We start from the raw sequence: 26,970 nt of genomic DNA, 5'->3' as shown, positions 1-26,970 counted from the left end.
GCAAAATCGAATCGTGCCGTTTCTCCATCAACACCGGCTTGTCGCTATCCCGCACCCCATCGTCGCGTCACATTTTCGGCGATCACGCTCTTTTTTTTATATGGTCCTGGGAGCGGCGCTTCTCTTGTAAATTCATTTTACGAGGCTTGAGGAAAGCATTTTTGTAAATATGGGCATCCCGTGAGTTTGTCGCCAAGTTCCCCTATGTGCTTGCCTGTTAGCACTCAGCGCTTCGGAGCGCCTTGCGGTGCGCATAGAACATGCGACCTGACTGATCGTCTCCAGTATGTACCGTGAGCCATCTTGCACTGAGGCCACTAAGAACAACGCTGCCAAAGACCCTTGTGCTGCCGCACGCTCTGCAATTCGTCGCCAGGCCACTGTTCGCCGTCCCTCGCGTTATGGCAGTTCTGCTTGGCGCAGTGCGAGCCTGCGCTCGCCGTTTCCTCGTCCGATAGCAGATGAAATAGAGCGTGAGGCAAGCGGATTGCCGCGTCATCCGCATTCGCCTGTTTCGATTCCCGCTCCCCCAAGCGACCCGTTTGATCTCAACAGCAGCCTAGCTGACAATAGTCGACGCGAAGCTGGGCTGCGAATCCTTGGTGATGCTATCCGTCATAATCGACCAGGTCAGCGGCTGCGAATACCTCGAGCCTCTAATCTGGCCGACTTGAACGCGCGCCTTGCGAGTGACGCAAATGCCCGGCAGGAAGCTCAGGATCATAACCCTTTCACACCCCGTTTTGCTCCTGCCATCGCATACCATAGATCCTCAACACCCTCGGCCGGACCAGATTACCTTCGCTTGTCACCTATGCCGCGACATGATGGCCCTGGGGAAGATCTTCATGCCGGGTCGTTTCTACCATTATTGCGTCGTTTTGGACACCGCTCTATCAACGATGCAAATTTAACAAGCCGTGGACCATCTATCGACGGCTTGGGTGATCGCCAAAGGAGCGTGGACCTAGAAGATGACCATGCAAATGATGCTTGGGAGACTCTCTTGACCACAATAGCACCCGATACCAACCTCCCTAGTGCCGACTCGTCCTTTACTTCTGCGTCTGCTTCAGGGACGAATGGATCGCATAATGGAACATCGAGTTCTGCGACATCCCTCGAGTCTCTCCAAAACTCTTTAACCAGTGCCGTTCCGACTGTTCATATGACGCTCGATCCCTACCAAGAGTATTCGAATCCGTGTGACTACTCTAGCGATTCGGATACCGAATCGGACGGTGAGATTACCCAGGAATCATTATTTCGACGCTACCGCCGCCGTATGCGCCAGGTTGATTCGATGAGGCGCGCACATAATCTCCAAACCATGGGCAACCTACCTTCTATTCCTTCTATCACCTCCTCTAACCCTCCTCCTATCGCTCCCCCCATTCCCACGATATCCTTTTCATTCTCAGATTCTTCGGGAGACCCGGACCTGCACCACATGCAGGCTATCCTGGATCGTCTTGCTCGTCGTGAAGATGTTCCTGATGACTGGTGGGCAGCAGCTGGACTGTCTCGTCCCCTTGGTCAAAGAGGAAGTGCAGGCGACGATTCAAACGATGCTCCTGGCCTGGATGGACCCGTTTAGACAAAGATGAGAAGTACTCGCTTTTCTCGTGTTCTTTGCCATTTTCTCCTTTTCTCTTCTCTTATCATGTGTTCATTATATAGTTTATTTTTGCACTTCCTGCAGCAGATTTTTTGTTATCCACGGATTTTAGCGAGACGGGTATCATAGTGGCGTTTGGAGAGTTGGAGAGTTTGATTTGCACAGTACCTTCACCTATTCTGAGGATTATGATGGCATCGGGCCGGGGATTGCTTTCGTTGTATGTATATTCAAAAATGAGGCATATTGAGACTGCCAATGGCATGGATTAAAATACACTTGTTGAGGATACCTAGTAAACAATTTGGATAACCTGGACTGATTTGTGATTTCCCGATCTTGATTTATCCATAATCTTCTACATGACAACTACGAGACTTGACACAGTTCGAATCATTTTTTCTGCCTATACTTAGAATAGCAGGGAGGAGATTGGTTGGGAAGCGTAGTCGATCGTAGGCTTTATCTTGGTTCAAGGTTTACTTTCGTGCCTGCCGATGTCGGGATGGAACCGAAATCAAGAGAACGGCCGAGGTAAGGGAGCTATACTCCGCTGAAATCGGTAGGATTGGCGCTCGCTCTTCTCGATATAGATCATCGGGCTACTGAAGAGCCTGAGCAATTCCACTTCTGTCCAGATCCCAACTTGAACTAACTGTTCCAGTTGACGCTGGAGAAGAGCACTCCGGCGGAGGTCATCGCTCCAGTCCCCGTCATACCCCACCCACTCTGACGACAGTCCCCGCTCCGCGATGATTTATCAGGATTGCTTTTATCGCCGACAACTCGGAGGATGTGCGATCCTATAGAGAGAATACCACCTTACCCCCCGGCCTTTCCTTGTGATGGTAATTGCGAGTGAATAAGACGCTCAGCTCGTCAATTGAACACTAAATTTGTTGTTATCAGCTTCTATACCGCCACTGGCCCCTGCATGACTATCTAGTCGCAAACTTCCTCTTCCCCGACTGAGACCTTGGATGCCCTTCAATTCGCTTCTCTTGCCCTATTTTCTTGTCCACACTTTGTCGTACTCAAAATGGATTCCCAAGTATCTCGATTAGTCGATAAAATCTGGAGTAAGTCTCAAATCGCACTCGTGCCCTGCAGGTAATATCTATAGTGCAACCACTAACCTTGACTCACCATACAGACAAGTTCCAGAACACGCCCGAAAATGCCCGCCTTCTAGTCGCAGTCAGCGGAATCCCCGGCTCCGGAAAAACCGAACTGGCCATCACAATGGCCAGACGAATCAATGAAATATACGGACGCCAGCAGGAAGGCTTAATCGCCGCAACAATCCCGATGGATGGGTACCACCTGACACGGGCACAGCTTGCCCAGATGCCCGATCCAGAATATGCTGCTGCACGCCGGGGTGCGGCTTTTACATTTGATGGGGAGAAGTTTCTAGCCCTAGTGCGAGCCTTGCGCGAGCCATTAACGGCGCAGACGCAAACACTGCATGCGCCTAGCTTCGACCACGCCGTTAAGGATCCCGTGGATAATGATATACCGATTGCGGCTGGGCGACGAGTGATTTTCTTTGAAGGAAACTATCTGAGTCTGAATAAGGAGCCGTGGAGCTCAGCAGCGGAATTGATGGATGAGTTGTGGTTTGTGGATGTTGATTTTGACACTGCGCGCCAACGCTTGATTAAACGACATGTTAAGGCCGGAATCGCAGAGGATGATGCTGCTGCTGAGAAGCGGGCGAATGAAAACGATCTCGTTAATGGGCAAGAGATTGTGGATTGTAGACTGGATGTGCAGGAGGTTATCCGGAGTTCTTATGATCCCGGGTGGGTGTACTGATTTGTATGAGGAATTGATGACGAACTTGATGACCGCAAGACCCTTTTGGATGTATCTACTCAATTGCATTAGCTATTTTAGCATTTACTAGATTTTCGGGTGTCATAAATGAACTGTATTAAGTTCGGTGGCTTTGCCCGCTTGCCAGCCTATATTTGGATGTTCATTTTATATATTTAGGTGCTAATGGGATTGGCGCGTCGACGGTGTGCCCAATGCAAAACAGGGATTTAAATGAAGACTGCAAGGTTCTAGACCTCACCACCAAGTCTAACTCATCATTAGGGGTCGGCATCTACTCTGCGAAAGAATATTGTGATGGTCCTTAGGTGCATCTGCATTACTTGTGCAGCTTGCCAATTACTGTGTTCAAGCACTCTACCACGCACCGGAGCCCCGAACATCGAGGCTTGCAGATACACTGGTGGTAGGATCTTAATTTTTCAAGAAAGTACTCCGTAAAACAATTGGTCTAGAAGATCACTGCGCTCCCACTGTCTAACCACATGTTTGCTGCCTGAGGCTTGAATTCAGAAATTGATGTTCCGCGGGCACGCCTGGAAAATTGGACGAGTCAGCCCAGGGACTCAGGGACGTGGGATCGGCAGGGAAGCTTCCCTATTGGGTGAAACATCCTTCTGCTGGGGACCGACCCTTCAATTCCTTGTTATTTCTCCAACAAGCCGTTCATTGCTGTTGCTTCAAGACCTCATCTTCAACTCTTTCGTTTTGTTGTCTGTCGTTCTTTTAACAGACTCCTTTCGCTCATTTTTTTCTTCCACCTCATACGGTCTTTACCAACTACCACACCAGTCACTCCTTAACAAACCACTACCTTGGCGGATACCGTACCATTTCCCCTGAACCGACTTGATACCATTTCAGCCCCGATTCTTTCGTCTGCATCGCCATAATGCTCTTCGCAAAGTCTACTGTGCTTATCGCCCTTTTTGCCCTTGGCAAGGTCGTTGCTGCTGCCGGCACCAGCACACCTGCCTGCCTTCTTACCGTCGTGGGGTAAGCCCAAGAACGATATCCGTTTTGTGCAATGATTTATGCGGTCCGTTTACTAAGAATACATATTAAATAGCTCTGAGAACCCCGGCAACCTGAAGGCTATCTGCAAGACCAATGGCAAAGAAATCCAGTCGTCGATCAAGGACGAGTGTGGAGATGATGCGAAGGATGCTCTAAACTACTACGCTGGCGTCTGCAAGGATGCCGGCTTCGAAGTTGGTTCGTCACCTTCTATACGGGCGACATCAGTGGACGACTAATTAAATATCCATAGATACCAGCTCTTCGTCGACCTCGTCTTCATCCTCATCCACCAGCACTTCGGATTCCTCGTCCAGCACCTCCGGCAGCTCAACCTCTGCCGGTGGTGCCAGCTCGACCGGCGGTTCGGATTCCAGCTCTGGCACTGGCTCCAACTCTGAATCTGACTCTGCTTCTGCTACTGACAGTGCGGACGAGGCTACACCAAGTAATGGCGCTTCCACCGATAAGCAAGTCTCTGGTGCCGCTCTTGCTGCCGTTGTTTTCCTTGGATTCGCTGCTACGCTCTAAGCACGCTTTGCAGAGTTTGTATTATATTCGGAATCTGGACAATCTTGATAGGAAATATCTTCCATGTGACGCTTTTTTACATCATTCCTCGTTAGTTATTGTCACTAGAATACAATCACCCCACTATCGAGCAATCGCCATAAACGCTGCTGGGCGCGAATACGCGTCGTGCTTAAGTTTTATCTAATGAGTTCATGTACTCAATGACATTAAAAGAAAATTATGTAGTGACAACTCGCCTCGTGGAGGTTGTTTTACTTGTTTGCCATTGTATGCAGGGCGACACGTAAATCACGTGATGGCGTTCCAGAAGCAAAGGATTTGCGGGAGCCCATTAAGTCCAAACACGAAAATTCGCGTTGATAATCCACCTGGAACGCGTGAGCTCGGAATCAATATCTCCTTCCATCGGCCCCTCCACTCTCTTTTTCTCTTATTCTCCTCTTCAGCCCTTCCTCGAGACTTCCTCTCTCCTCTACCAACGCCCTGTTCTCTCATTGTCTTTGTCTTAAGGAAGCTTCAGCCTGATTAATATTGCAACTATTATACCCTCTTGCCTTTTCTAGTTTCAGCTTCACGTACTTACCGGGTGCCTTCCCGTTGTCCTGCAAGATGTTTGTCTACAAGAGAGGTATGTTTGAAGCAGACCAGGTTTTACAAGTACCCGTTTATCTTGAATGTTGATATGGACGCGTTGTGCTCGATTTCACACGAGATTTGAGCGTGTTGCCACTCGCGTTGCGGACTTTGCTAACGCATTATTAATCACAGATGGACGCAAAGAACGCGTACAATTCGACAAGATCACGGCTCGTGTCTCAAGACTGTGTTATGGACTTGACCCCGAGCACGTTGATGCTGCTGCTATCACCCAGAAGGTCATCTCTGGTGTCTACCAGGGTGTGACCACAGTTGAACTTGACAACCTGGTATGGCTGCTGACGCTGCTCCCCCTCGTCCTATCTTGTGCTAATATCATTTCTTGAAGGCTGCTGAGACTGCGGCGTACATGACCGTTACTCACCCCGATTATGCCATCCTCGCTGCCCGTATTGCTGTCTCCAACCTCCACAAACAAACCAAAAAACAATTCTCCCTCGTCATTTCAGATCTCTATCATTATGTGAACCCGAAAAATAAAGTATCAGCGCCTATGATATCAAAAGAAACATACGAAACTATAATGAAACATGCCGACGAGCTCAACTCTGCCATCGTATACGACCGTGATTTCAACTACAACTTCTTCGGTTTCAAGACCCTTGAACGATCATATCTGCTGCGGCTCGATGGAAAAGTTGCCGAACGTCCTCAGCACTTGCTGATGCGTGTTGCTGTTGGAATTCACGGTAACGATATTGAGAGGGCAATCGAGACCTACAACCTGATGTCCCAGAAGTACTTCACACATGCTTCTCCGACTCTGTTTAACGCTGGTACTCCTCAGCCTCAGCTGGCTTCCTGCTTCTTGGTTGACATGAAGGAGGACAGCATTGACGGTATTTACGACACACTGAAGACATGTGCGATGATCTCTAAGACTGCTGGTGGTATCGGTCTGAACGTTCACCGCATTCGGGCCACAGGCTCATACATCGGTGGTACGAATGGATCGTCTAACGGCATCGTTCCCATGCTTCGTGTGTTCAACAACACAGCTAGATACGTTGACCAGGGTGGAAACAAGCGCCCTGGTGCCTTCGCTATCTACCTGGAGCCGTGGCACGCTGATGTCTTTGAATTCTTGGACCTCCGCAAGAACCACGGAAAGGAGGAAGTGAGAGCTCGTGATCTGTTCTACGCTCTCTGGACCCCCGATCTGTTCATGAAGCGTGTTGAGGCAAACGGTGACTGGACCCTTTTCTGCCCCAACGAGGCCCCTGGCCTTGCAGATGTCTACGGAGAGGAGTTTGAAGCTCTTTACGAGCGGTATGAAAAGGAAGGCCGTGGTCGCCGAACCATCAAGGCCCAGAAACTCTGGTACGCCGTCTTGGAGTCGCAGACTGAGACTGGTAACCCCTTCATGCTTTACAAGGATGCCTGCAACAAGAAGAGCAACCAGAAGAACTTGGGTACTATCCGCAGCTCCAACCTTTGCACTGAGATCATTGAGTACAGTGCTCCTGATGAGGTTGCTGTTTGTAACTTGGCTTCTCTTGCCCTCCCTACCTTTGTTGATGCTGCCCGCGGCGAATATGACTTTGGCAAGCTGCACGAAGTCGTGCAGGTCTTGGTTCGCAACCTGAACAAGATCATCGACATCAACTACTACCCAGTGCCGGAGGCTAAGAAGAGTAACTTCCGTCACCGTCCGATTGCTCTTGGTGTCAACGGTCTGGCAGATGCATTCCTTGCCTTGCGTCTGCCCTTTGACTCGGCTGAAGCCAAGCAGCTGAACATCCAGATCTTCGAGACTATTTACCACGCCGCGCTCACGGCCTCTTCTGAATTGGCCAAGGAGAATGGAACATACGAGACCTACGAAGGCTCGCCTGTCTCCCAGGGTATTCTGCAATACGACATGTGGGACCGCACTCCTACTGATCTTTGGGACTGGGATTCCCTCAAGGGAAAAATTGCGCAGACTGGTGTCCGCAACAGTCTTTTGGTTGCGCCGATGCCTACTGCCAGTACCAGTCAGATTCTGGGTTTCAACGAGTGCTTCGAGCCTTACACCTCGAACATTTACTCTCGCCGTGTTCTTGCGGGTGAGTTCCAGGTTGTCAACCCTTGGTTGCTCAAGGATCTTGTCGACCTTGGTCTCTGGTCCGACAACATGAAGAACCGTATCATTGCCGATGGCGGTTCCGTACAGAACGTTCCCAACATCCCTGATGACATCAAGGCCCTCTACAAGACGGTGTGGGAGATTTCCCAGCGCCGAATTCTGGAGATGGCTGCTGACCGTGGTGCGTACATTGATCAGTCCCAGTCTCTCAACATCCATTTGAAGGAGCCCACCATGGGCAAGATCACTAGCATGCACTTTGCTGGCTGGAAGATGGGTCTGAAGACTGGCATGTACTACCTCCGTACGATGGCTGCCTCCGCTCCTATCCAGTTCACTGTCGACCAGGAGCAGCTGAAGGTTGAGGACAAAAATGTCGCTCGCACTACCAAGAAGAGAGCCGGTGGCGCTGCGGCAGCCACTACCTACTCAGCGGTGCCCCGTGACCCCGCTGCGCAAGTGAATGGAGACAACAAGGAACCCACCAACGGTGTGCGTCGAGAGGCCGAGACCAACGGTGAGGCAGAAAATTCTGAAGAGGAGAAGAAAGAGGAGGGCGAGCCCACTGAGGCCGATATCTACTCGCAAAAGGTTCTTCAATGCAGCATTGAGAACAAGGAGGCTTGCATTATGTGCCAGGGCTGATTTATTGATTACGAATTGGTTGTTTTTCTTTTTTTGCTTTTTTCCCTACCTTTTAATATCGGATTTCCTTTGTACTTATATCACGAGTTGATGGATAGTTATTGTCTTTTTTTGAGTGTTTTTTTTCCTATGCCATAGCATTGATACAAAGTGTTATTGTTTCCGCGCCAGGCATATTCTATATTTATCTAAAACCTCGCTGGCCGGTTTTGTACTTATGATATTTTTTACATACTCTAGGTAGATTGGTTTGCCATCGAATACGTACATTATAGATTTCGATCTGGACTGTCAGTAGTACTAGCGGGAATTGAAGAGCGACGACGACTTTGAGAAGCCTAGACTCGAGACAGAAAATGGAGCTCGGGAATTTTCAAAGTCTTCAGGAACAGCAATGTCTTATTGGTGTAATGATTAAATGAGGGTGGGGTGGATCTTATGAGCAGAGACTCGTGTTCTGATTCCATTGATTTTGCACTGCAGAAAGACACAGTTCATGCAGCAGGGTCTGACAGATGACGTCCACGGTGGTCGGTGATGCATCCAAAATGCAACCAGCCTTCAAAGCAACAAATTCTAAGCTGACAGCCTGAAAATGCATACCTACAAGATGAAGCTCGAATCCCATTGTCATGAAATGGCTGTCTTTTCCGCTCTCGGCAGCTGACAGCGAGTAAGACAGCAATAAGACAGCAATAAGACATCCCAAAAAGTCGATCCAGGGCCAGCCCTCGTCTTGGACAATACGTACGAGTCCACCGGCCACCCAGGCCTGAAACCTCATTGCACTAGGGAGAGCCAAGTGGCGCAAATTCGGCCAGACCAGGCCAGCGCAGAAGACCAAGGCGAGCTGCAGCGACACTGAGCGAATGGGGCGATGGCCGGTGGGCAGGGAACAGCAAAAAAATTTCCAGACCACGTCAGACTCAGGGCGACGATGGGGCCCGAGGCCAAGGTTGTGGCTTCTCACTGCTGTTCAAGTGTTCAGGCACCGAATTTGGACTCTGGTTCCCTGGGCCAGTTGGAGTTGAGAACGCGCTGATCCCCCTGGCCTGGCGTTACCAAATTTACCAGTCAAGGAGCGCCAACAAACCTTGCCCGGTGGAGGTGCTTCCAGGCAGGCCGCTGCCTCTGCAGAACCAGTCAGATCTTTTCCGGGCGCCGTCCTTTTTTCAATTCGCCCCGAGGAGCTTGGTGTGTTGGACAGGTCGATGCAATGGCATTGTCTGATAACCCCCGCCCGTATACAAATTCTTGAAACAACAGAGAGATTTGAGGGGAAGCGCGAACCATGGGAGCGGACTGTGTGGAAGACGTAATCAACGGTGGTTGAGGCGTGGGTCTGGGGCAGTTCGTATTGGGCGGCTGAGGGTCTTTGTCGTTTGTGCAAACCGGCGTATTATTACCGCTAGCCTCGATTCTAGCTAGCACATGGGCCAGCATTAAATACCGCTTCCAGGCCCTGCTGCGCCTTTTTGTGCCTTCTCCTCCCTCCCTTCTTTCTATCTTCATCCTCTGTCCTTCATTGACAAGCCTCGCTGCCGCTCCCTTTCTGCGATTCTTGCAGCTTCCGCTCCTTCGGTCACTCATACTCCACGTTGTTTACGACCTGCTGTGCAGCCGTCCATCAACACTTCGCTCCTTGATACCCTGAGCGCTTGTCTCTTTGTCGCAATCCATTGAATCTTATCTCCAACAACACAAGCAGACATCATGGCACCCCTCGCTAAGTCCCTTGCTGTCGCCGCCACGGCCTTCGCCGCTCTAGGTGCTGCCGCTCCTGGCCATGCCCACATGCACAACCACAAGCGCGACGAGGTCACTGTCTGGAACACTGTCACCACCGTCGTTTGGAAGACCATTGATGTCACCACGACCGTCACCAATGGCCAGAGCGTTCCTACCACCCGCATTGAGCAGACTGTCAATGAGGCTACTGCCCCTGCTCCCAAGCTCAAGGAGGCCATTTCCACTTCCACTTCCACCAGCACCCGCACCAGTACCTCCACCGCCCAGCTTACCTCCTCTACCACTGAAGCTGCGGCGCCGTCTGTCGAGACCACCGTGCAGGTCCCCACTGTTCCCATTCCTACCCAAGAGCCCGAGCCCGAGCCTACTCAGGAGCCCGAGCCCGAGCCCACCACCACCCAGCAGCCTCCTGTCGAGACATCCACTGTCGAGCCCCAGCCTGAACCTACCCAGAGCTCTGGGGGCGGTGGCGGCAGCTCTGGAGGCCCTTGCTCTTCCAGCTCCCCCTGCACGGGCGAGGTTACCTTCTATGATGTCGCTACCTCCCGGAGTGCGCCCAGCAGCTGTGGTAACGTGAACAACGGTAGCACCGACAAGGTCCTTGCTCTTCCCGTTGGAATTATGCAAGACAGCGACTGCGGAAAGACCGTTACCATCAAGTACAAGGGCAAGACTTCCACCGCCACGGTTGTCGACAAGTGCATGGGCTGCGATAACACCTCAATTGATCTGTCGCGTGCTTCCTTCCTTGATTTCGCCAGCGAGTCTGAGGGCAGACTCTACGGTGTCGAATGGTTCATGGAGTAAACTCGAAACGTTCTTTATTGCGTGGTCGTCGTCCCGCCGTTCTTACCTTCGTTATATCATACTTTCTACTCTTATGCCGTGAATGACTCTATGAGACATTCGCGCCATGATTTATCATTCATTGTGTATAGATATTTATCTGGTTGCTGCGAAGTTACTCAACCAAGGCATTTGTTTATTTTTTTTTTATGCAACAAAGCAAAGCAAAAGCAGAACGGAGGGACAGGATCTGGAATCCCGCTGGTTATGACGCTACGAATCAAGTGTTTTCGGCAATCTGTCTCCGTAAATAGTAATCATGGTAGAGCAGCTTGCAAGTTGAAGTGACCCTGGGCCTGAAGCTTGCAGCGGCTGTAAAGTTCACTAGTAGATCGTTTAATAAACTAAAGCTTGTCACTTGTCAATGTTTCAGCTTGACTCGCAGTGATCGGCATTTGCGGCTGCGTACGTACGCGTCTCAGATAGTCAGTTATACGGATACTACATGAATACGCAGTAGATGGTTTGGTTTATTAACTCAAGCTTAAAGCGTCGAAAACTAGCAATGGGGTTTCCAATCAGAATGCAGCATGGCAGCCACTTCTTCTCAGGTCCATGACCCGGTCGATTGGATCCAGACGTCCGGGGTAAAGCTTCAACGACCAGGAGGGCAGAGTCGTGTGCACCAGCTCGACGAGATATCTGGATTCTGCAGAGTGGTTGGAGAAACGGCATTCAACGCTCCATGTCGCCGGCCAGGGAGCGCAGAGCCGGGGAACCGATAATTGACGATTTAATAACTCTGATCCCTTGACCCACCGCAGCACAGGCCCTGTTTTCGACATTTTCCCCTCGCTTCGTTTCCGTTTTTCCCTCGCCTCTTTCCACTCGCTCTTAGTCTCTGTGGCTTCCCCAGATTTTCTTTCCTTATTTTTCTCGCCCACTACCTGGCTCTCCAGTTCCACCCTTCCTCTTTTCCTCATCTGCTCCTCTCCTCCCCTCCTCCCCTTGCCAGTGTGCCCATGCCCTCTCCGGCCATGGACTTCTCGCACTTCCCCAAGTGACCGCGTTTCATCATGGAGGACCGCAGACCCGAGGTCCTCGTCGTATCCATCGTCTTCTTCGTCCTCGCCAGCATCTTCGTCGCTCTCCGCTTCGTCTCGCGAATATGGATTGTCCGGAGGGTAACATTACACGACTATTTGATGCTTCTGGCCTGGGTATACTGGCACCGGATACCCTCGGTTATACTATCTGCGTTACTAACGGCTATCCCAGGTAATTGACTTTGGGTTTTCTTTCGCTCTATTTTATGCGACGGGGAAAGGCCTTGGTCTCCACGATTCCGATATCCCTTTCGACCAGCGAGCCAACCTCAGCCGAGCTAACTATGCCTTTACCGTCCTTTATGTGAGTCCGCCGCGCCCGCGGGTGGTATCCCGCTAATATCCGTGCCTTTATAGAATCCGGCCCTGATGGCCGTCAAATCCTCTATCCTCGTCTTCTACCTCACACTCACCCAAGGCGAAAAGATCTTCCGTTACGCAAACTATGCTACTTTACTCGTTGTCAATGTCGCCGGTCTGGCCCTGACCTTCGTCAACATCTTCCAATGCCGACCCGTCTCAGCCGGGTTCGCCGCCGAGCTTCCCGTCGACGCGCATTGCACCGATATCCTGACCTTATATCTCTCCTCGTCCCCGGTTAATATCGTTACCGATTTGGCGATCCTGGTCCTTCCGAACCCCATCCTGACGCATATGCGGCTTCCGCTGAAGCAGAAGATTATCCTGGTTATCACATTTAGTTTTGGTTTCTTCGTCGCGGTGGTGGATGTTATTCGCATTGCATACCTGCAGGAAGCTACTACTTCCCGAGAGCTTGCCCTTCGCCAGATTCACCTCCAAAACTATGGAGGGGGCGACTTTTCTTGTATGTAATTGTGCATTGGTCTCTTTGACACAAACAACTAACCTTCCCAGGGTATGCGTCGCTTTCCTTCATGTGGTCCGTCGTGGAAGTCAACGTCTCGGTTATGTGCGCCTGCGTCCCTAGTCTCAAGCCACTGGTCGCTAGGGTGGTTCCTAAACTGATCCGTGACTCGGAGGGAAGCACACAAACGAGCCCGTCCGACCCTCAGGTGCAGGCGCCTCCACCGATGCTGACAGCAGACGCTGTTCTTAACGACTCGGTGAACATTATGCCTCTTCCGGAAATGTCCACTGCCCCTACTACACTTACCGATGCGGAAGCCAACACGACTACCCTTACCAGCACATCCGACCCGCGCAGCATGACGTTCTTCGATTTCGTCAATATGAGGAAACCCGCGAATATGTTAGCGTTGAGCACCAAGGAGTCAATAGCGCCGATTGCTATTACGACCGTTCTGTTTTTCCTCTGGGGTTTTGCGTACGGTTTCCTGGATATCCTCAATGAGCAGTTCCAGGAGATTGTGCGTCTGGACGCCTGGCGGTCTCTTGGGCTTCACTGCACTTACTTTGGAGGATATCTGGTCGCTCCAGCGCTGATTGGGCGCACGGTACTCAAACGTTGGGGTTTCAAATCGACTTTCATTACGGGTCTCTGTATTTACGCCTGTGGGTCGCTGATATTCTGGCCGTCCGCCGTGTTGACATCGTATTCAGCATTCCTTGTGTCCAATTTCGTCACCGGGTGCGGCCTTGCCATCCTCGAGACAGCGGCAAACCCGTTCATTGCACTTTGTGGTCCGTTAGAGAACTCGGAAGTCCGATTGAATATATCCCAGGGAGTTCAGGCAATTGGAAGTGTGCTATCCCCGTTGCTCGCGAAAAGGGTCCTATTCCGCAGTGTGACCGATGTTTCTGCATTGGTCGACGTGCAGTGGACGTATCTTGGAATCGCCTTATTCGATGTACTTCTAGCCTTGGCCTTTTATTATTTACCAATCCCCGAGGCGTCAGATGAAGACTTGGAGGAGTTGGCCAACCGCCGACGGGAGGACAATCGTGCTGCCCCGTTCGGGATCCCAGTCGTTTGGATGACACTCGGTCTAGGCGTGTGGTCCCAGTTCTGCTACACAGCCGGTCAAGAGGTCTTCTCCACGAGTTTCGAGTCTTTAGTTGAAAGAGCCTACCCTGACCGGCCACTCAGCGATTTCACATACCTAACAATTGGCCGCTCCATATTTGCCGTCGGCCGTTTCCTCGCCGCCTTCCTCCAATACTTCCTCAAACCCCGCTGGATCCTCCTCCTTTCCTACATCGGCTTGATCGTCTTCGCCGCCGTAAGCATGACAACCACCGGCCCCGCCGCCATCGCCATGGGCATGATGATCTTCCTCTTCGAAAGCGGCACATTCAGCATCATATTCGCCATCGCCCTGCGCGGCACAGGTCGCCACACCAAAACTGCCGCATCTCTCCTCACAATCGCCATTAGCGGCGGCGCCTTCCTTCCCTTCGCACGATACGCCGCCGAAGTCGCAAAAAACAACGTCCCGGAATCCTACAGCGTCCTGGTTGCTCTTTTTGCTGCCGGCGCTATATTCCCCATATACCTGAACCTCGTCCCCGCGGCAAAGAAACAGGTCGACCCTGTCCCCAATGAACATCTGCGCCATACCCGCCGTCGTCGCCGCCGGAAACGCGACGCAGATTCGAACACAAACACAAACACGCTCCCCCGCGAAAAGGCCAACCCCTCCCAGGGCGGCGTGTTTTCGCGACGACGAAGCGTCCTTGATCCCGATTCGTTTCCAAGCGTCGACTTTTCGGGTCCGAACTCGGCGTCCTCGGTCTCGAGATTGGACTCGGTCGCAGAGCGGGATGCACACTCGGATGTGGATGCACGCACGGACGCAGACATGAATGTAGATGTGCACCGCTCGCAGGCGAAGGATTTATCTTCCAGTAGCGAGCAGTCACCTATATAAAACTAGCTGTCTTTCCTTCCCTTTCTGTTTTCTTTTCTTCTATTCTGCGATTTGAGCTCATCTACAATGCATGAATGATACCCGGCGGGATGTTTTGGCGTGTATAATCAACCTGCTTTGGAGTTTGGGTCTGGGCATTGCTTGCATCATTGGCATCTTTTCCTTTTTACATATATATATATATATATATATATATAACGGATTTACCATACTATATTAATTTTGCATTGCGTGGGATCGGCTCTGCAATAATTGGAAGTCATCATAATATCATATTTAATCATATCAATGGGTATATCGAAAATAACTATGCTAATAATAAATGAATCATTGGCAACCTCAAGCAAGTATGGTAACGAGATAAAGACTAAAGGTTGGGCGAATGCCTTATAAGCAAATTTGATATTCAGCCAACATTGGCTATCTATCTAGTTAGCTCCATTTAAAATATTATACTGTACTACTACCCGATATAATCCGGTCGACACCATACATACATGCCAGGTACTGTTGTGGAAGGGGCGACGGATTATAGGAATTCCTACCTGTTCACTAGAACTCTTCATGAGAAAAGAACCACCAGGGACGAAGCCACTATCATTACCCGAGGTGTCCCATTATTAATATTTGAAGAAACATGTTCATGAAGCCTTTCTATTTATTCTCCAAAAGGACCCAGGTAAACACACGATTACCGTTCCAAAACCGCACCTGAGGCTTGCAAGGTAAGCTAAATCGAAGGCAAAAACAACACTAGAACATCCCCTCCATATCCAAATCCAAGAACTCAGGATTCATCTCCGCCGCATTCAACACATCATCGATACTCTGATCTCCTTCGCCAACCCCAAGTCCCAACCCTTCCATCCCGTCTCCCCCGCGCCCCATATTCACATTCACATTCATACTATTCATGTTATTCATGTCCATATCCATCCCCACCGCCGCCGCAGCATTGCCCATGATCTGATTTAGGTTTGCGTGTTCGGGGTCTGTAACGTTCTGACCCTGTCCCTGCCCTTGCAACTGGCCCTGGTCGTTTATGTTCGTGTCCATGTTCATATTCTGGCTGGGGTTGTCGGTGTCGACGTTTACGTCGCCGACGTCGAGGTTCATGTTGTCGATTATGTTGTTCATGTTCATGTTGATGCCCATGTTCATGTCGAGGTTTGGGTCGTGGTGGTGATGGTGATGGTGGACCTGGGTGGGCGGGGCGAGGAGATTGTTGACGCGCCGGTATAGCCGTACGGCGAGTTCAGCGCGAAGGGGATCCTTCTCGGAGAGTTTGGGGATATTCTCGTGGAGGAGGTTGAGGGCATCGCGGAGGGTGAGGGGTGCGTAGCGCGGGGTTGGTTCCTTAGAGGAGGCCGAGGGCGGGTGGTGGGTTGATTGGTCGACTGTGTAGGATTCTGCGAGCGGGGCGGAGATGAGGGTTGCTGCGATGTCGAGGGCGATGTCTGGGGCGCTGGCGTTGGTGTTTGTTGATTCGGTTTGGAGTTTGAGGAGTTCGTCTAGGAGGGCTGTTAGGACGCGGGTTGCGCCGAGGGTACGGATGGCGGTTGTGATTGGGCGGTGTGTGTAAGAGGGCGGTGCCATTGAGACGTCTGGGCTGGTGCTCCACAGTACGAGGGATTGGAAGGTGTTGCGGATGCTGCCGAGGAGGCCGCCGGGGGTGTGGGTGGCCCAGGTATCGAGCTCGGATTTGTGGCAGCTGCCGGTGCGTTGGAAGGAGAGACATGGTTCGAGGGCGTCGAGGATGGGTTTGATGTCTGTGCGGTTGGAGTGGCGGGTGCGGACGTCTTTGAGTTGTTCTTCGAGTGAGCGCGCGGTGATGTTGAGGACAGTAAGGTGGATCTCGCGCGCCTCGCCAGAGATGGAGCTTGGGGTGACGAGTGACTGGAGGGTTTTGAGTGGGATGGTCGGGTCCTGCTCGCTTTCCCAGATGTGGTTGCCCAGCCAGGTCAGCGCAACGACAAGTGAGGGGAGGAGGAACGGTTCAAGCAGGTCTATGCGAGTTAGCTAGGATCATCTGTAGATGTAGATGCCTATACTTACATTCAAACCCTCCTTTCAGTGTATCAAACTCCAGCTTTCCCGCTTCGCACGCCCCCAGGCTCTGACGGAATAGCGTAGAGACAAGCATGTAGAATTCCTGCGGGCTGCAAGCAGACATGGTCTCCTCACTGATCCCCTCGGCGATAAAAAGCGCCGCTATCCACTCGCCCAGATTCTTGTTCTGCTTCTCACTCAGCTCATCAAGCTTTAGACTTGACGAGCCCCGCTCGATCAGCTTGAGAATGAACGAATTACTGCTCGTAATGCCGAGGTCGAACGGCCGCAGATCGTACCGGTACTTGAAAGTCAACACTAGCAGCAGAATGCTTCCGAATTCATCATATACTGGTTGACTCTCGCCCTGGTCTTCGTCCCAGTGCCAAGCATCGAGGAGAGTGCAGAGCGGCTGCAGGATTTGCTTCGGGCTGCGGAAAAGGAGCATGATGTCGAGGGATTGCGGTCGCCGTGACAAAGAATTGCAGATATTCTTCAGCGTCATTGTTTCTTTTTGAATGCAGAGATTGTGCATAACCTGTAATACATTAGCACGGCTACTCAACGATAGCATTTAGGTAGAACAAACCTCTGTAATAGCGCCGACAATAGCGCCCGCATTGCCCTCCGTCGACTCAATACCGCTGATCAACTGCTCCGCACGCTCATGGTTGGCGTTGATCTGCGCCACGAGCTCATCCTTGACAAACGAGCCTCCCACAGGAAGAGTCTGCATCGGATTTTCGCCGAGTAACCGCTCAATGCTGGCCTCTGGAATCAATTTGTGCGAGGCACACGAGAATAAGAACTCCTGCCGCACGTCGGAAAGCGCTGTATTTCCCTGCATCGAGAACATCTGCGAAAAGGACGGGAAAGTATTCGGGTCTATTCGGCTCAGGGCATGGCTGATGCAGACTTCCATTGGCAGGGTTACCATCGAAATAGACAACATGGTTGAGAAGAATGGGGGGAGCTTGTTGACTAGGAACGAGCGAAGCAAAAGCATTGTTCGACTGGACTCCTTGCGGTACATTGCGTTTGACAAAACGTCAAATGTTGCGGTTATGATTTCCTCAATGAGGGCCTCGTAGTGACCCTAGCCAGCGTTAGGAGCTGCCGATATTAAGCCCAGGAAGACTTACTGCATAGCGATTAAGAAGATAATTGAGTAATATGCTATCATCAACCAAAGGACGCCCAACAAGCTAAAAAAAAAAAAGAAAAAAGGTCAGCCTGCCTGATATCATATCAGAACATGATTAGACATACCATCGCGTTAATATACACGTAGAGGCCAGCTCTAGAGTTTATAGTCGGCCCGTCAATAACTGACGGCTCAAAATTAAGCGCATTGACATTGACGTTATCCATCATCGAGACCTCCAACTTAGACGGCGGCTGTCCATACAGATTGAATTCCTTCTGCAGAGCATCCAGCCGGTTACGCAATGGCGGCGACACGTCCTCACAAAGGGGAAGACACGCCAAAAGCGCCTGTCCAAGCCGTACTTTAAGTGCTATAACACCTGTCAGAGAGAAACCCCCAATAAAGAATAACAGAGATGAATAGATGGATGGTACGAACCCTCATGAGTGTCCGCCGAAAGAACCTCCAATCCTTTCGCTGTCCCCGCCAAAGCAGCAAACAGGATGCCCACAGACTCAAACAACAAAACCCCATCGGGCGTCCCCATCATCCCAACGGGCTGTCCAGCACCAAGCAAGCTATTATGCCAGCCCACAATAGCCTGGACCCAATCCGCAACCGCCGAAAAGGCATTAATTACCTCCAGCAGCGGCATCTTTGCCGTTGCGCCCGTCGAAATCGCCAGCATCACATCCTGCACGACCCGGCTGTCAGTCATGAGCGTGTAGCATTTCGCCTTGGATGCTGAGTCGTCCTTCTGTTTCTCAGATGCAGACGTAGCATTCGCATCCGCATCCCCCCTGTCCGGTGCCGCCTCGACACCAGACTCCGGCTTGTCATGCAGAGAAGAGCACTTCAATAAGCACGTCAAAACAGTCGAGATCCGCACGTGGCCCATCTTGCATAAGCTGTCGATATAGAGCGGGAGCAGGGGGTCCCATTTAACAGCTGAAGCGGCGACGCGCGTGGAGAGCAATGCATCCATCAGCGGTGCGTCATTGATCGGATACCGCTGGAACAGCAGTTTGCTTAGCTCCCTAAACTCAGCAGCGTCGATGCGATGAAGCAGACACCGGTGGAAGAAGGTCTTCCATTGCGACTGCGCTTGCGCCTGCGCCTGCTTGGACTGTGTGGTGCGCATGGCCATGTTGGCGGGTTGCATTTTTCCAAGATGCATGGCCTAGCTTGGCCTTCAATGTAATATATAGAGTTTTGTATATATATCAATTCGCGATTAAGGAATTATCCGGATCCTTTTTGGGGTGTTTTTGCCCGGGGTGTGGGCATCTTGCCTGTTGGTGCTTTGGACTTTCACTTGTTGCGGACTTGAGTCCAGACGCCGACAACAATGGCGGTCACGTGGTACGACTACGTCATGTGATTCCGCCGCCCCTGGCCAATCATGCGGAGCTGTTTTACCTCTGAAAGACCACCTTCACGAAGTAGTATTTATTCACATCTAAGGTGTCTATATAGGGTACGAGGTTGTTAATGGAATACCCAAGCCAGCCTCAAAGCAGCCAAGCATCCCAGTGCAGCCAAGACCACGAAAACAATCTCTAGGCCCGAAAGCCCAGCCGTGCCCTCCATCATTGCAAGGAGGAGAGGCACGACAGCAGCACTAACACTCATCAGGCTGGTCATAACACCTATACCAAGTGTCCTTATCACCTCGCCATGAGCCACGGCAACATCCCCTGCCCTGTCCTCTTCCGACTCAAGGTCTAGGTCCAAGTCCCTACTTGATAGGATCGGCTCGCAGCCGAGTTTATCGGGGTCGTTCTCGGTTCTTTTAGTGTTATCTTCCTGTACTGAGGGCGTTTGTGCATGGACAATTGTTTCAGTCTCCGTCCCAGTCCCAGTCTCAACCTGAAGAAGACACCGCACGACACTAGCCCAGAAGGACACGCACAGCAACGCATCCCCAATACCGAGGAAACACAATGGCAAAACCGGCGACGCAGTCGCACGCAACAAGAAGATCCCATGCCCAAATACCAAAAACATATTGCTGGAAATCAACGCACGCGGATAACCCCTGGAACTGAGTTTATCCAGGACGAATCCGAACAGCGGAACGAGGAAACCGGAGAGGATGTACGGGATACTAAGCGACAAGCAAACAAGAGTGAGATAATGAGCCTAGGTTTTCCAGCGGGAGTATCATTTGCGTGTGAGGTGGTTTAGGGCAACAAAAAACATACCTCATCGCTGACCCTGCAGCCCGCTGATCGCCCGCATAAAACCGACTGGCTATAAACCGCTGCGCGGAATTCGCGAACGTGTTGACACACCCGTAGCTCAGGACGCACATTAGTGCCAGTTGCCAGAATGCCGGCGGCAACAGGGTGATGATGAACTTAGTTCCCTTGTCGCCGTCCTTGATGCTGCTGCTGCTGCTATCATCTGTAGTTTTATGCAGCAGCGGTCGCTCAGATTCATCAAGAACCGCTACCTTCTTTGGCCTGGAGACGCTCAGCAGAAACGCGGTGCTTATGGGTACGACGCTCAGCGACAGCGCCGTGGCTATCCATGTCGCCGGGACAATTCCGAATAGACCTATAAAGCGCGGGATAACGATCGTGTTCGCGACGCTGCCCAGTCTACCGGCGCAAAGGTTGATCGCGAGCGCGAGGGAGAATCTTTTGCCTCTGCAAACGGCACGAAAGAAAAGATAGTATCAGCGCCGCACGATGAAAAAGAAGATTATGAGGAATTCGGAATGGGTGGTAATCACTGGAACCAACGTGTGACGATCGCGCATCCGATGACGCCCACCATCTCCCCGCCGAGCCCGATGAAGGCGCGGCCGGCGATCATGCCGGGCTGGAACTTGGTTGCGACGGAGAGCGCGAAGAGTAGTTGTCCTGTTACTATGCTCGATATAGTACCGAGGAGGACGGATCTCTCGCCGAACCGCTGGACGGCGGGGCCCGCAAAGAACGGGAGGACAGTGTTGGGGACTGCATAGACGGCGTAGAGGAGGGAGACTAGATAGGCGTATTGGTGGTCTGGGAGAGAGAGATGCTCTGATAGAGGGGTTGACAAAGAGGCGGGCACGTCGTGGACTGGTAGAAGGAGTTGTATCAGCAGGGGTATAATTAATTACTTTCCCACCTCCACGAAGAAGCCTAAGTCCGGGAATGACATACTGAAGTAGATGCTCCAGTTTATGGCCGCGGAAGCCGCGAGAACGTGCCAGTGTGTCTGTGACATGATCTAGTTGGCGACCGATTAAGTTTCGATCTGGATCTTTGCTAGTTCATCTCGATGTGATCCGTTTCATGACAGGCAGCGAATATAAAGGGCAGCTAATGGCCACCCCGTGGATTCGTCACACGTAGCATACTGCGGGAGAGCCAAATAGCAAAAGCAAAGAGCAAGGCAGCTGCACCATGAGTAAAGATCCATCGTGCTTAATATCCAAATATATACCATCTACAGAGACAGCAGACATCTGAAATATCGGTCAGCAGAGAAAAGGCGATCAGCAGCCTCAGCGACCTCGATCATGCCGTTTGAAACAGCAAGAGGTGCAAACGGTCATGTACCGGATTGGCTGTCTTTGAGTGGGTATAATTCCCCGAATCTGGTACCCTGGCCCCTGCAATGCGAAGGTGGTGTCTGTCTCAGGTAGTGTGATAGGGTAGGAAACGATATACCTGCATCTGTATGCAAGCTCTGGGCGAATGGGCTTGTACATATGGGACGACGCAGCTGACCACTGTCGAAGCTGCTGACAATCTGTGCATGCTTACTTTTTCCTTACCACCGACGTCCACCGACTTGATTCACCGTCTGGGAACCCTGCAATATTGTGCATTAAATCGGTATATCCAGCTGGCCACCTGCACGAGCAGGCGTTTTGCTCGGACCAGCACTCCTAGAACAAGCACATGGATGCGAGTTTACTCACCTTGTCTGAGATACTAATGCATAATCAGAGACCGCATATAAAGGCAACCAAAAAGGTCACCGCCATACAATGGCAAGTTGGCAAATCCCACAGCAGGGAACATGATTCCAGTCGATCCACCCCACTTCAATCATGGGTGCTCCTTACAATGAGCAAAGGCCGCGAAAGCCGCAAGATCCCCGGACCGGGCCACACCATCAAAGTAATTAAATCCGACCCTCTTTGAAGGGCCGAATTTATGCCGATAGCCGAAGCCCTAACACATCTATCTGGGTATTGTGCAGAGTGTACGGAATATCCTCCGTACACCGACCAAGGCAGCAGCTCCAGCAATTGGGAGGGAAAAGCTCGGCAGTCCCGCCGAAATGGATCGACACATTGCGGGCCCCTTCCGGATTAGTCGATGATACTGGACTGTGTACCGATATGTATTGGTATTGTATGTTACAGATCTGTCCGACTCCCTTCCTGGCTTCCGCTACTCTGCCTAGCCACTGCCAGGTATGCTTGCTGGACTGATCGATCGAGCATCAACCCGGGGTCTTGAGTGAGGCTGGCCTGGAACCGACTAGTGCAGGGGCCATAGCCACAGATGAGGCTTCAATGCCTGAGTGAGATGCGGTTGGTGCCCGATTCTGCTGGGTATAGATCGTAGGCCTTGGCCGATCGAGGTAACTGCTAAGCGTGGCCGGGCCCAGAGTATAATTACAGAGTGAGGTTCCAGTCTCCGTACTTCGTACTCCGAAGTACTATATTTAATGCTTCCGATCTGGTCCCAGGACGGAGTAGATCTCAGTACAGTAGCGCCGGGCGGACGGAGTCTGGGACCAAAGGACCGCGACTCGCGGAATGCCAAATGCCGAATGTCGAAACTTGGATTATTGATGATGTCGTTCTTGTGAGGGAAGCCAAGTTCTGACAGTAGTGACAGGTCATCCGCCTGACTCGAAGCCCGCGAGAGTTGTCCTGATTTCCAGGAAGTCGGTGGGGAAAAGGGGTAAACCAACGAGTCAAGGACTCACTCAGTCAACCAGATACAATTCCGATGGAAACGCTAAAGCACTTGTCGAACTCGATTCATCTTGCGATGTGGGCCGGCTAGGTTTGTTTCAGATCTTCATAGTCCGACCTATCCGCGACAAGAAGCTACTGGTTTGCGTTGCATAAGCGCATAGCCGTCTTTCGCTGGGGTATTCGCTGCTCTATTGACCCATGGGTGACTGACTAGTGACTACCGGTATGCCTCGGTATGAGATGGGCAGTGGAAGCACAGGGTCCATTATTTGCATTTTGCACTGGAGCGTCCTCGTATACTTCTAAGTTTAGGAAGATCGTGCTCCGTGCTTGTGGGTTGTGTAACTTGTGTGGTTGTGAGGGTTGACTGCAAAGGCTTTGTCTCGATTGAGTAGGAGTCAAAGAAGGGTACAACCGTACAACGACCTTTCCAAGATTTCATGTCCCGAATGTGAGTCCGATATTTGGTTCTTGACTCTCTCTTTCAAGGTGCAAGGAGCTCTCACTGGCCGATCCGCGAAATTACGGGGGGTCCGTCGTTCAGCAGCGCCACCAACCTCAATGATCGAATTCGTCCAGAACTGGTTAACGCAATGACAACCTGAAGATCAGAAATTCAGGGACAGCATTATTCTGGCAGCGCTGATTCGCGAGCGATCCCAACTAGACAGGCCGATCACAGTGTCGTGAAGGGGAAAATTTTTGCAGGGTGGACTCATGTCAGATTGTGAGGATTCAGGATTCAGTTAAATCTCCGAGCCCAACGACGCCAACGGGCGGTTTTGCTCCACCCACACAGTCCACGGACAACACTCGACAAACTAGTGGGGTCAGCTCTACTACTGGCTCGACTTTGCACGGAAAAGGAGTTTTTTTTTCCTGTGCTCCCTCCTTCTTGTCGTCCATGTCGTCATGTTCTCATCGGTCAGTGCAGTCTGGTTGCCGCTTGATGCATGGCCATTGGTCCGTTCTCTCACACACAGGGCTGCCTCTTCTGCCTCTTAAGCGAAAAGCGGTCGTGCCAATGGCCGGTCAGGGGTATTCGGATATTGAACCAGACAAGATCTACGAGGAGCTTATGACATGGTTTGACCTTGGCCTCAGACTCAGAGAAAGGGGGGAAGAGACATCGGGCCTTTCCTCTTCGAGTAAGAGGAGTCTCATGACCGCAGTAGTAGGTAGTCCTCTGTTGTCTGTACTCTGGATTGCCTGTTCACGCAGTAGCCAGGGCTAGTTGTGCGCTCAGGCATTCATCACGGTCACTCTTGTCTTGCGGGGGTTGAAGAAGGAACCAGGCATTCGTTGTGAAAGTCGTTATTGATGAGGCCACTGAACACCGTAGTATTGCTCCCATGAAATGCATATCAAGGGCTAAAAAGAGAAGGCAAAAAAAAAAGAAGAAAAGAAAAAAGAAAGGGTCAAGGAAGCCCGGCCACATAATGATGAGTATTCCTTCCACGCATATTATTATTATGTCACTTTTCATTACCGCGTGCTCTGTGGTTGTGAAGTCTGCGACGATGAATCTTGTAAGGCGTCTGGCGCTCGGGGTCCAACCATCCAGTCTTCCATAGCAAGCCAGTCACTCCAGCTTCTTTCAGCTGCTTCAATTTCTGAATCCAGTGGCCCTTGCAGGGGCCGCAAGAAGGGTATCGTCTCGAGTGGGGGAATATCGTAGTCCTTTTTCACAGAAGCCCATCCTCCACTCTTTGCGGCGAACAGGTAGTTGCAACGTTCCTTTTCGTGCAGCGGGCCTACCCCGGACTGCCAGTCGTCGCCGAAGAATCCATGGAGCACGCCTGGATAGTCCATCCCTGTAGCAACGAGGCGGCGAATGTACGGGACTAGGGAAACCGGCGGGGGTGTATCTGACGGCGAAGAAGAACCCCCCGAAGGCGTCGCATCACCGCTGCTGCTCGCGGGATCTGGGCTCGTCGTAGAGGCGTTGGAGACGGGATGTGATTGTCGCTGGAACGGAAGTCGAATGTTCAAGTAGGCTGACAGCGCTTGGACGGGGCTACTATGTTGTGCATGGTCGAGGAAGTAGCGCTGGCAGTCCTGGTAATGGGGGTACCATTCAAAGATGTCTAAGTTGTCGTCCTTGGAACCTTGAGAGGCTTCGGAGAGTCCTAACATCGCAGTCGCCGTGGGATCGGGATCGGGATCGGAGGTGGCGCTTGGGGGCCGGACAGGGTGGTGCTTGGGGCTGGGGTGCTTGGTTCTGTTTCAGACGCATTGTTTCAGTAGTGTTCATCGAAATCCACTCTAGGTTCCTCAGTTATTTCCCTCGCTCCTTGCGGCGTTTCGGATTACAACCGGTAGGACGCTGAGGCAGCGGGTGCGTGGGTAGTGGGCAGAGGAGGGAATCGGGCAGAAATGCGGCGCAGCATTTGACTTCTGAAACACAAGTCAACGCAATTGGGGACCGACTGGGCAACCGAGGGCAGGGAGTAGCAGGCTCGGGGAGAAGTACTTGCTGGAAAACACCGTCCGGCTGCGTCGCAGCAGCACCGAGACTCGACGGCGGGGAAGCGAGGGAGCTGGCGAGGAAGAGCTGAATAGATTTCGAAGTGCGGAACCTAGTCCTCTACCCGGATGAGACTCGTTCATGGACATGTACTGGTGACGCCCATCTATCACGCGGACGATAACAATCACCGCGCATGACAGGGCAAGGGGAGATGAGGAAGAGAAGAACAGCAGCAGCAGTAGCAGCAACGGCAATGGGCTTTCTGATACGGGAGGCCCATCTGAGGATATGAAACGGGGCGCATGGGACGTACACTATCGGATATGAAGGAGTGAGGATGAGAGTATTATGAGGCAGAACAGGACAGCAGCAGGTCGGTGCTCTCAGGTTGACGACATGCAAATTTCAGGTCGCGACAAGGCCAAACGAGATCGATCAGGTTCAGGTTTCGGTACCCAATGAGGTGGTGGGAGTCGGTATAAATACTCAGCCGGCCTGGTTGGCGATTCGCTCCCTTGATCCTTTTTATTTTTATTTATTTTTTATTTTATTTATTTTTTTATTTTTTTGGTTTTATTTTTAGTTTTACTTTTTTCATGGATTCAATAATCTGCTCATGTCCTCCGCTGTCCATCTGCTCCTTTACTCTGGACACTGTCCGGAGTACAGCCAAAAGCGTAATTCCTGCCGTCCACAGTCCTCAACGCACTGTGAATTCGTGATCGAGGACCCCAGAACCAGGAATATGGGACCCCAGAACCTCCAGTCTCCAGCCTTAGGCTCGATGCAGAGTGTCAGCGGCAGAAAAAGAAAATACAAGCCCATCGCGTGTCCCTCTGTCGAGCTGTGGATCCGCGAAACGGTGATAGGGCCATCGAGCAGCTCAGCAGATCCAGATGCCTTGCAGGCGCAGCTAGTCGGCTCTGGCTCGCAATGCATGCGATTCTCGACCGCTGGGCCGGCTGGTCTTGAGACTTGGGAGGCAGATTAGCGGCCATCATTGGTGATCCCTAAGCGCTGGGCTAAACATCTTGGGTAGGTTGCAGGATTTTCAGTAGTTGGAGATTAATTCCACGATCGCAAGATTCCGATGAAGCCCTTTCCCAACCCTGGTTAGGAGGGCGTCCTGGTTTCGACCCAAAGAACCAGCCGGGTGGAAACATGGACCCAGATTCGCATTGCATTGTCTGCCGGCTGGGCGGTTCCTTTGCAATGGAAACCTTATTGATGATTATTCCTGCTGGTGCTGCTGATGACTTGATGTTGTTTAAAAAGGAGAATGCGGTGTAAGTGGCGTCCCATAGTCTGCCAGCAGGTTGTACATGGCTCCATGCGGTCAGAGACGACTCCTTTACTCAGAGGAGTGGGAAATGGTGACGGTGGGCGTGGTCAGTAAGGGGCATGCTTCGGCTCCCCTTACTATCCAATACTATTCGTACCCAAGGTGTGGGCAGCCCAATTGTTCCAGGAACAATGGAAGATTCGATAGATCGTGGCAGAGTCGCAGTGGAACTTTATCTCAGCTGCAGTCTGCATCGGCACAGT

At 51.6% G+C, this 26,970-nt stretch overlaps 9 protein-coding genes across 9 annotated transcripts; 6 read left to right on the top strand and 3 right to left on the bottom strand.

Moving 5' to 3' along the window:
* Positions 1-15: 15 nt before the first annotated feature.
* On the top strand, positions 16-1,953 carry ASPSYDRAFT_51227 (uncharacterized protein). The gene is made up of 2 exons (XM_040848252.1): positions 16-180; positions 286-1,953. Exons 1-2 carry the CDS (start codon positions 170-172, stop codon positions 1,595-1,597), a joined length of 1,323 nt encoding a protein of 440 aa, XP_040696929.1. The 5' UTR covers positions 16-169; the 3' UTR covers positions 1,598-1,953.
* A 281-nt stretch (positions 1,954-2,234) lies between these two features.
* ASPSYDRAFT_51225 (kinase-related protein) lies at positions 2,235-3,655 on the top strand. The gene is made up of 2 exons (XM_040848251.1): positions 2,235-2,697; positions 2,772-3,655. The coding sequence occupies exons 1-2, from the start codon at positions 2,658-2,660 to the stop codon at positions 3,434-3,436; spliced, it is 705 nt and encodes a 234-aa protein (XP_040696928.1). The 5' UTR covers positions 2,235-2,657; the 3' UTR covers positions 3,437-3,655.
* Positions 3,656-4,186: 531 nt separating this feature from the next.
* On the top strand, positions 4,187-5,272 carry ASPSYDRAFT_51224 (putative GPI anchored cell wall protein). Its single transcript, XM_040848250.1, has 3 exons — positions 4,187-4,453; positions 4,527-4,672; positions 4,728-5,272. The coding sequence occupies exons 1-3, from the start codon at positions 4,350-4,352 to the stop codon at positions 5,003-5,005; spliced, it is 528 nt and encodes a 175-aa protein (XP_040696927.1). The 5' UTR covers positions 4,187-4,349; the 3' UTR covers positions 5,006-5,272.
* A 120-nt stretch (positions 5,273-5,392) lies between these two features.
* ASPSYDRAFT_51223 (ribonucleotide-diphosphate reductase subunit RNR1) lies at positions 5,393-8,821 on the top strand. Its single transcript, XM_040848249.1, has 3 exons — positions 5,393-5,636; positions 5,777-5,934; positions 5,994-8,821. Exons 1-3 carry the CDS (start codon positions 5,618-5,620, stop codon positions 8,376-8,378), a joined length of 2,562 nt encoding a protein of 853 aa, XP_040696926.1. The 5' UTR covers positions 5,393-5,617; the 3' UTR covers positions 8,379-8,821.
* A 1,270-nt stretch (positions 8,822-10,091) lies between these two features.
* On the top strand, positions 10,092-10,934 carry ASPSYDRAFT_36673 (RlpA-like double-psi beta-barrel domain-containing protein; the record flags this gene model as incomplete). The annotated part of the gene is made up of 1 exon (XM_040845455.1): positions 10,092-10,934. The coding sequence occupies one exon, from the start codon at positions 10,092-10,094 to the stop codon at positions 10,932-10,934; it is 843 nt and encodes a 280-aa protein (XP_040696925.1).
* Positions 10,935-11,989: 1,055 nt separating this feature from the next.
* Positions 11,990-14,829, top strand: ASPSYDRAFT_94943 (putative MFS monosaccharide transporter; the record flags this gene model as incomplete). The annotated part of the gene is made up of 4 exons (XM_040853050.1): positions 11,990-12,133; positions 12,192-12,323; positions 12,377-12,845; positions 12,896-14,829. The coding sequence occupies 4 exons, from the start codon at positions 11,990-11,992 to the stop codon at positions 14,827-14,829; spliced, it is 2,679 nt and encodes an 892-aa protein (XP_040696924.1).
* Positions 14,830-15,273: 444 nt separating this feature from the next.
* Positions 15,274-19,318, bottom strand: nut1 (putative RNA polymerase II mediator complex subunit Nut1). The gene is made up of 6 exons (XM_040848248.1): positions 18,464-19,318; positions 18,148-18,395; positions 18,021-18,083; positions 17,468-17,974; positions 16,885-17,416; positions 15,274-16,835 (listed from the first exon to the last, which is right to left on the bottom strand). The coding sequence occupies exons 1-6, from the start codon at positions 19,170-19,172 to the stop codon at positions 15,583-15,585; spliced, it is 3,312 nt and encodes a 1,103-aa protein (XP_040696923.1). The 5' UTR covers positions 19,173-19,318; the 3' UTR covers positions 15,274-15,582.
* A 195-nt stretch (positions 19,319-19,513) lies between these two features.
* On the bottom strand, positions 19,514-21,241 carry ASPSYDRAFT_62289 (uncharacterized protein; the record flags this gene model as incomplete). Its single annotated transcript, XM_040850104.1, has 4 exons — positions 19,514-20,036; positions 20,230-20,674; positions 20,773-21,093; positions 21,178-21,241. The coding sequence occupies 4 exons, from the start codon at positions 21,239-21,241 to the stop codon at positions 19,514-19,516; spliced, it is 1,353 nt and encodes a 450-aa protein (XP_040696922.1).
* Positions 21,242-24,440: 3,199 nt separating this feature from the next.
* On the bottom strand, positions 24,441-25,571 carry ASPSYDRAFT_163412 (uncharacterized protein; the record flags this gene model as incomplete). The annotated part of the gene is made up of 2 exons (XM_040843163.1): positions 24,441-25,161; positions 25,429-25,571. 2 exons carry the CDS (start codon positions 25,569-25,571, stop codon positions 24,441-24,443), a joined length of 864 nt encoding a protein of 287 aa, XP_040696921.1.
* Between the last annotated feature and the right edge of the window lie 1,399 nt (positions 25,572-26,970).

The sequence above is a fragment of the Aspergillus sydowii genome (assembly GCF_001890705.1).
Source record: "Aspergillus sydowii CBS 593.65 unplaced genomic scaffold ASPSYscaffold_17, whole genome shotgun sequence".
Taxonomy (NCBI): domain Eukaryota; kingdom Fungi; phylum Ascomycota; class Eurotiomycetes; order Eurotiales; family Aspergillaceae; genus Aspergillus; species Aspergillus sydowii.
The sequence above is the reverse complement of the archived record's forward strand: the minus strand, read 5'-3'. Positions and strand labels throughout refer to the sequence as shown.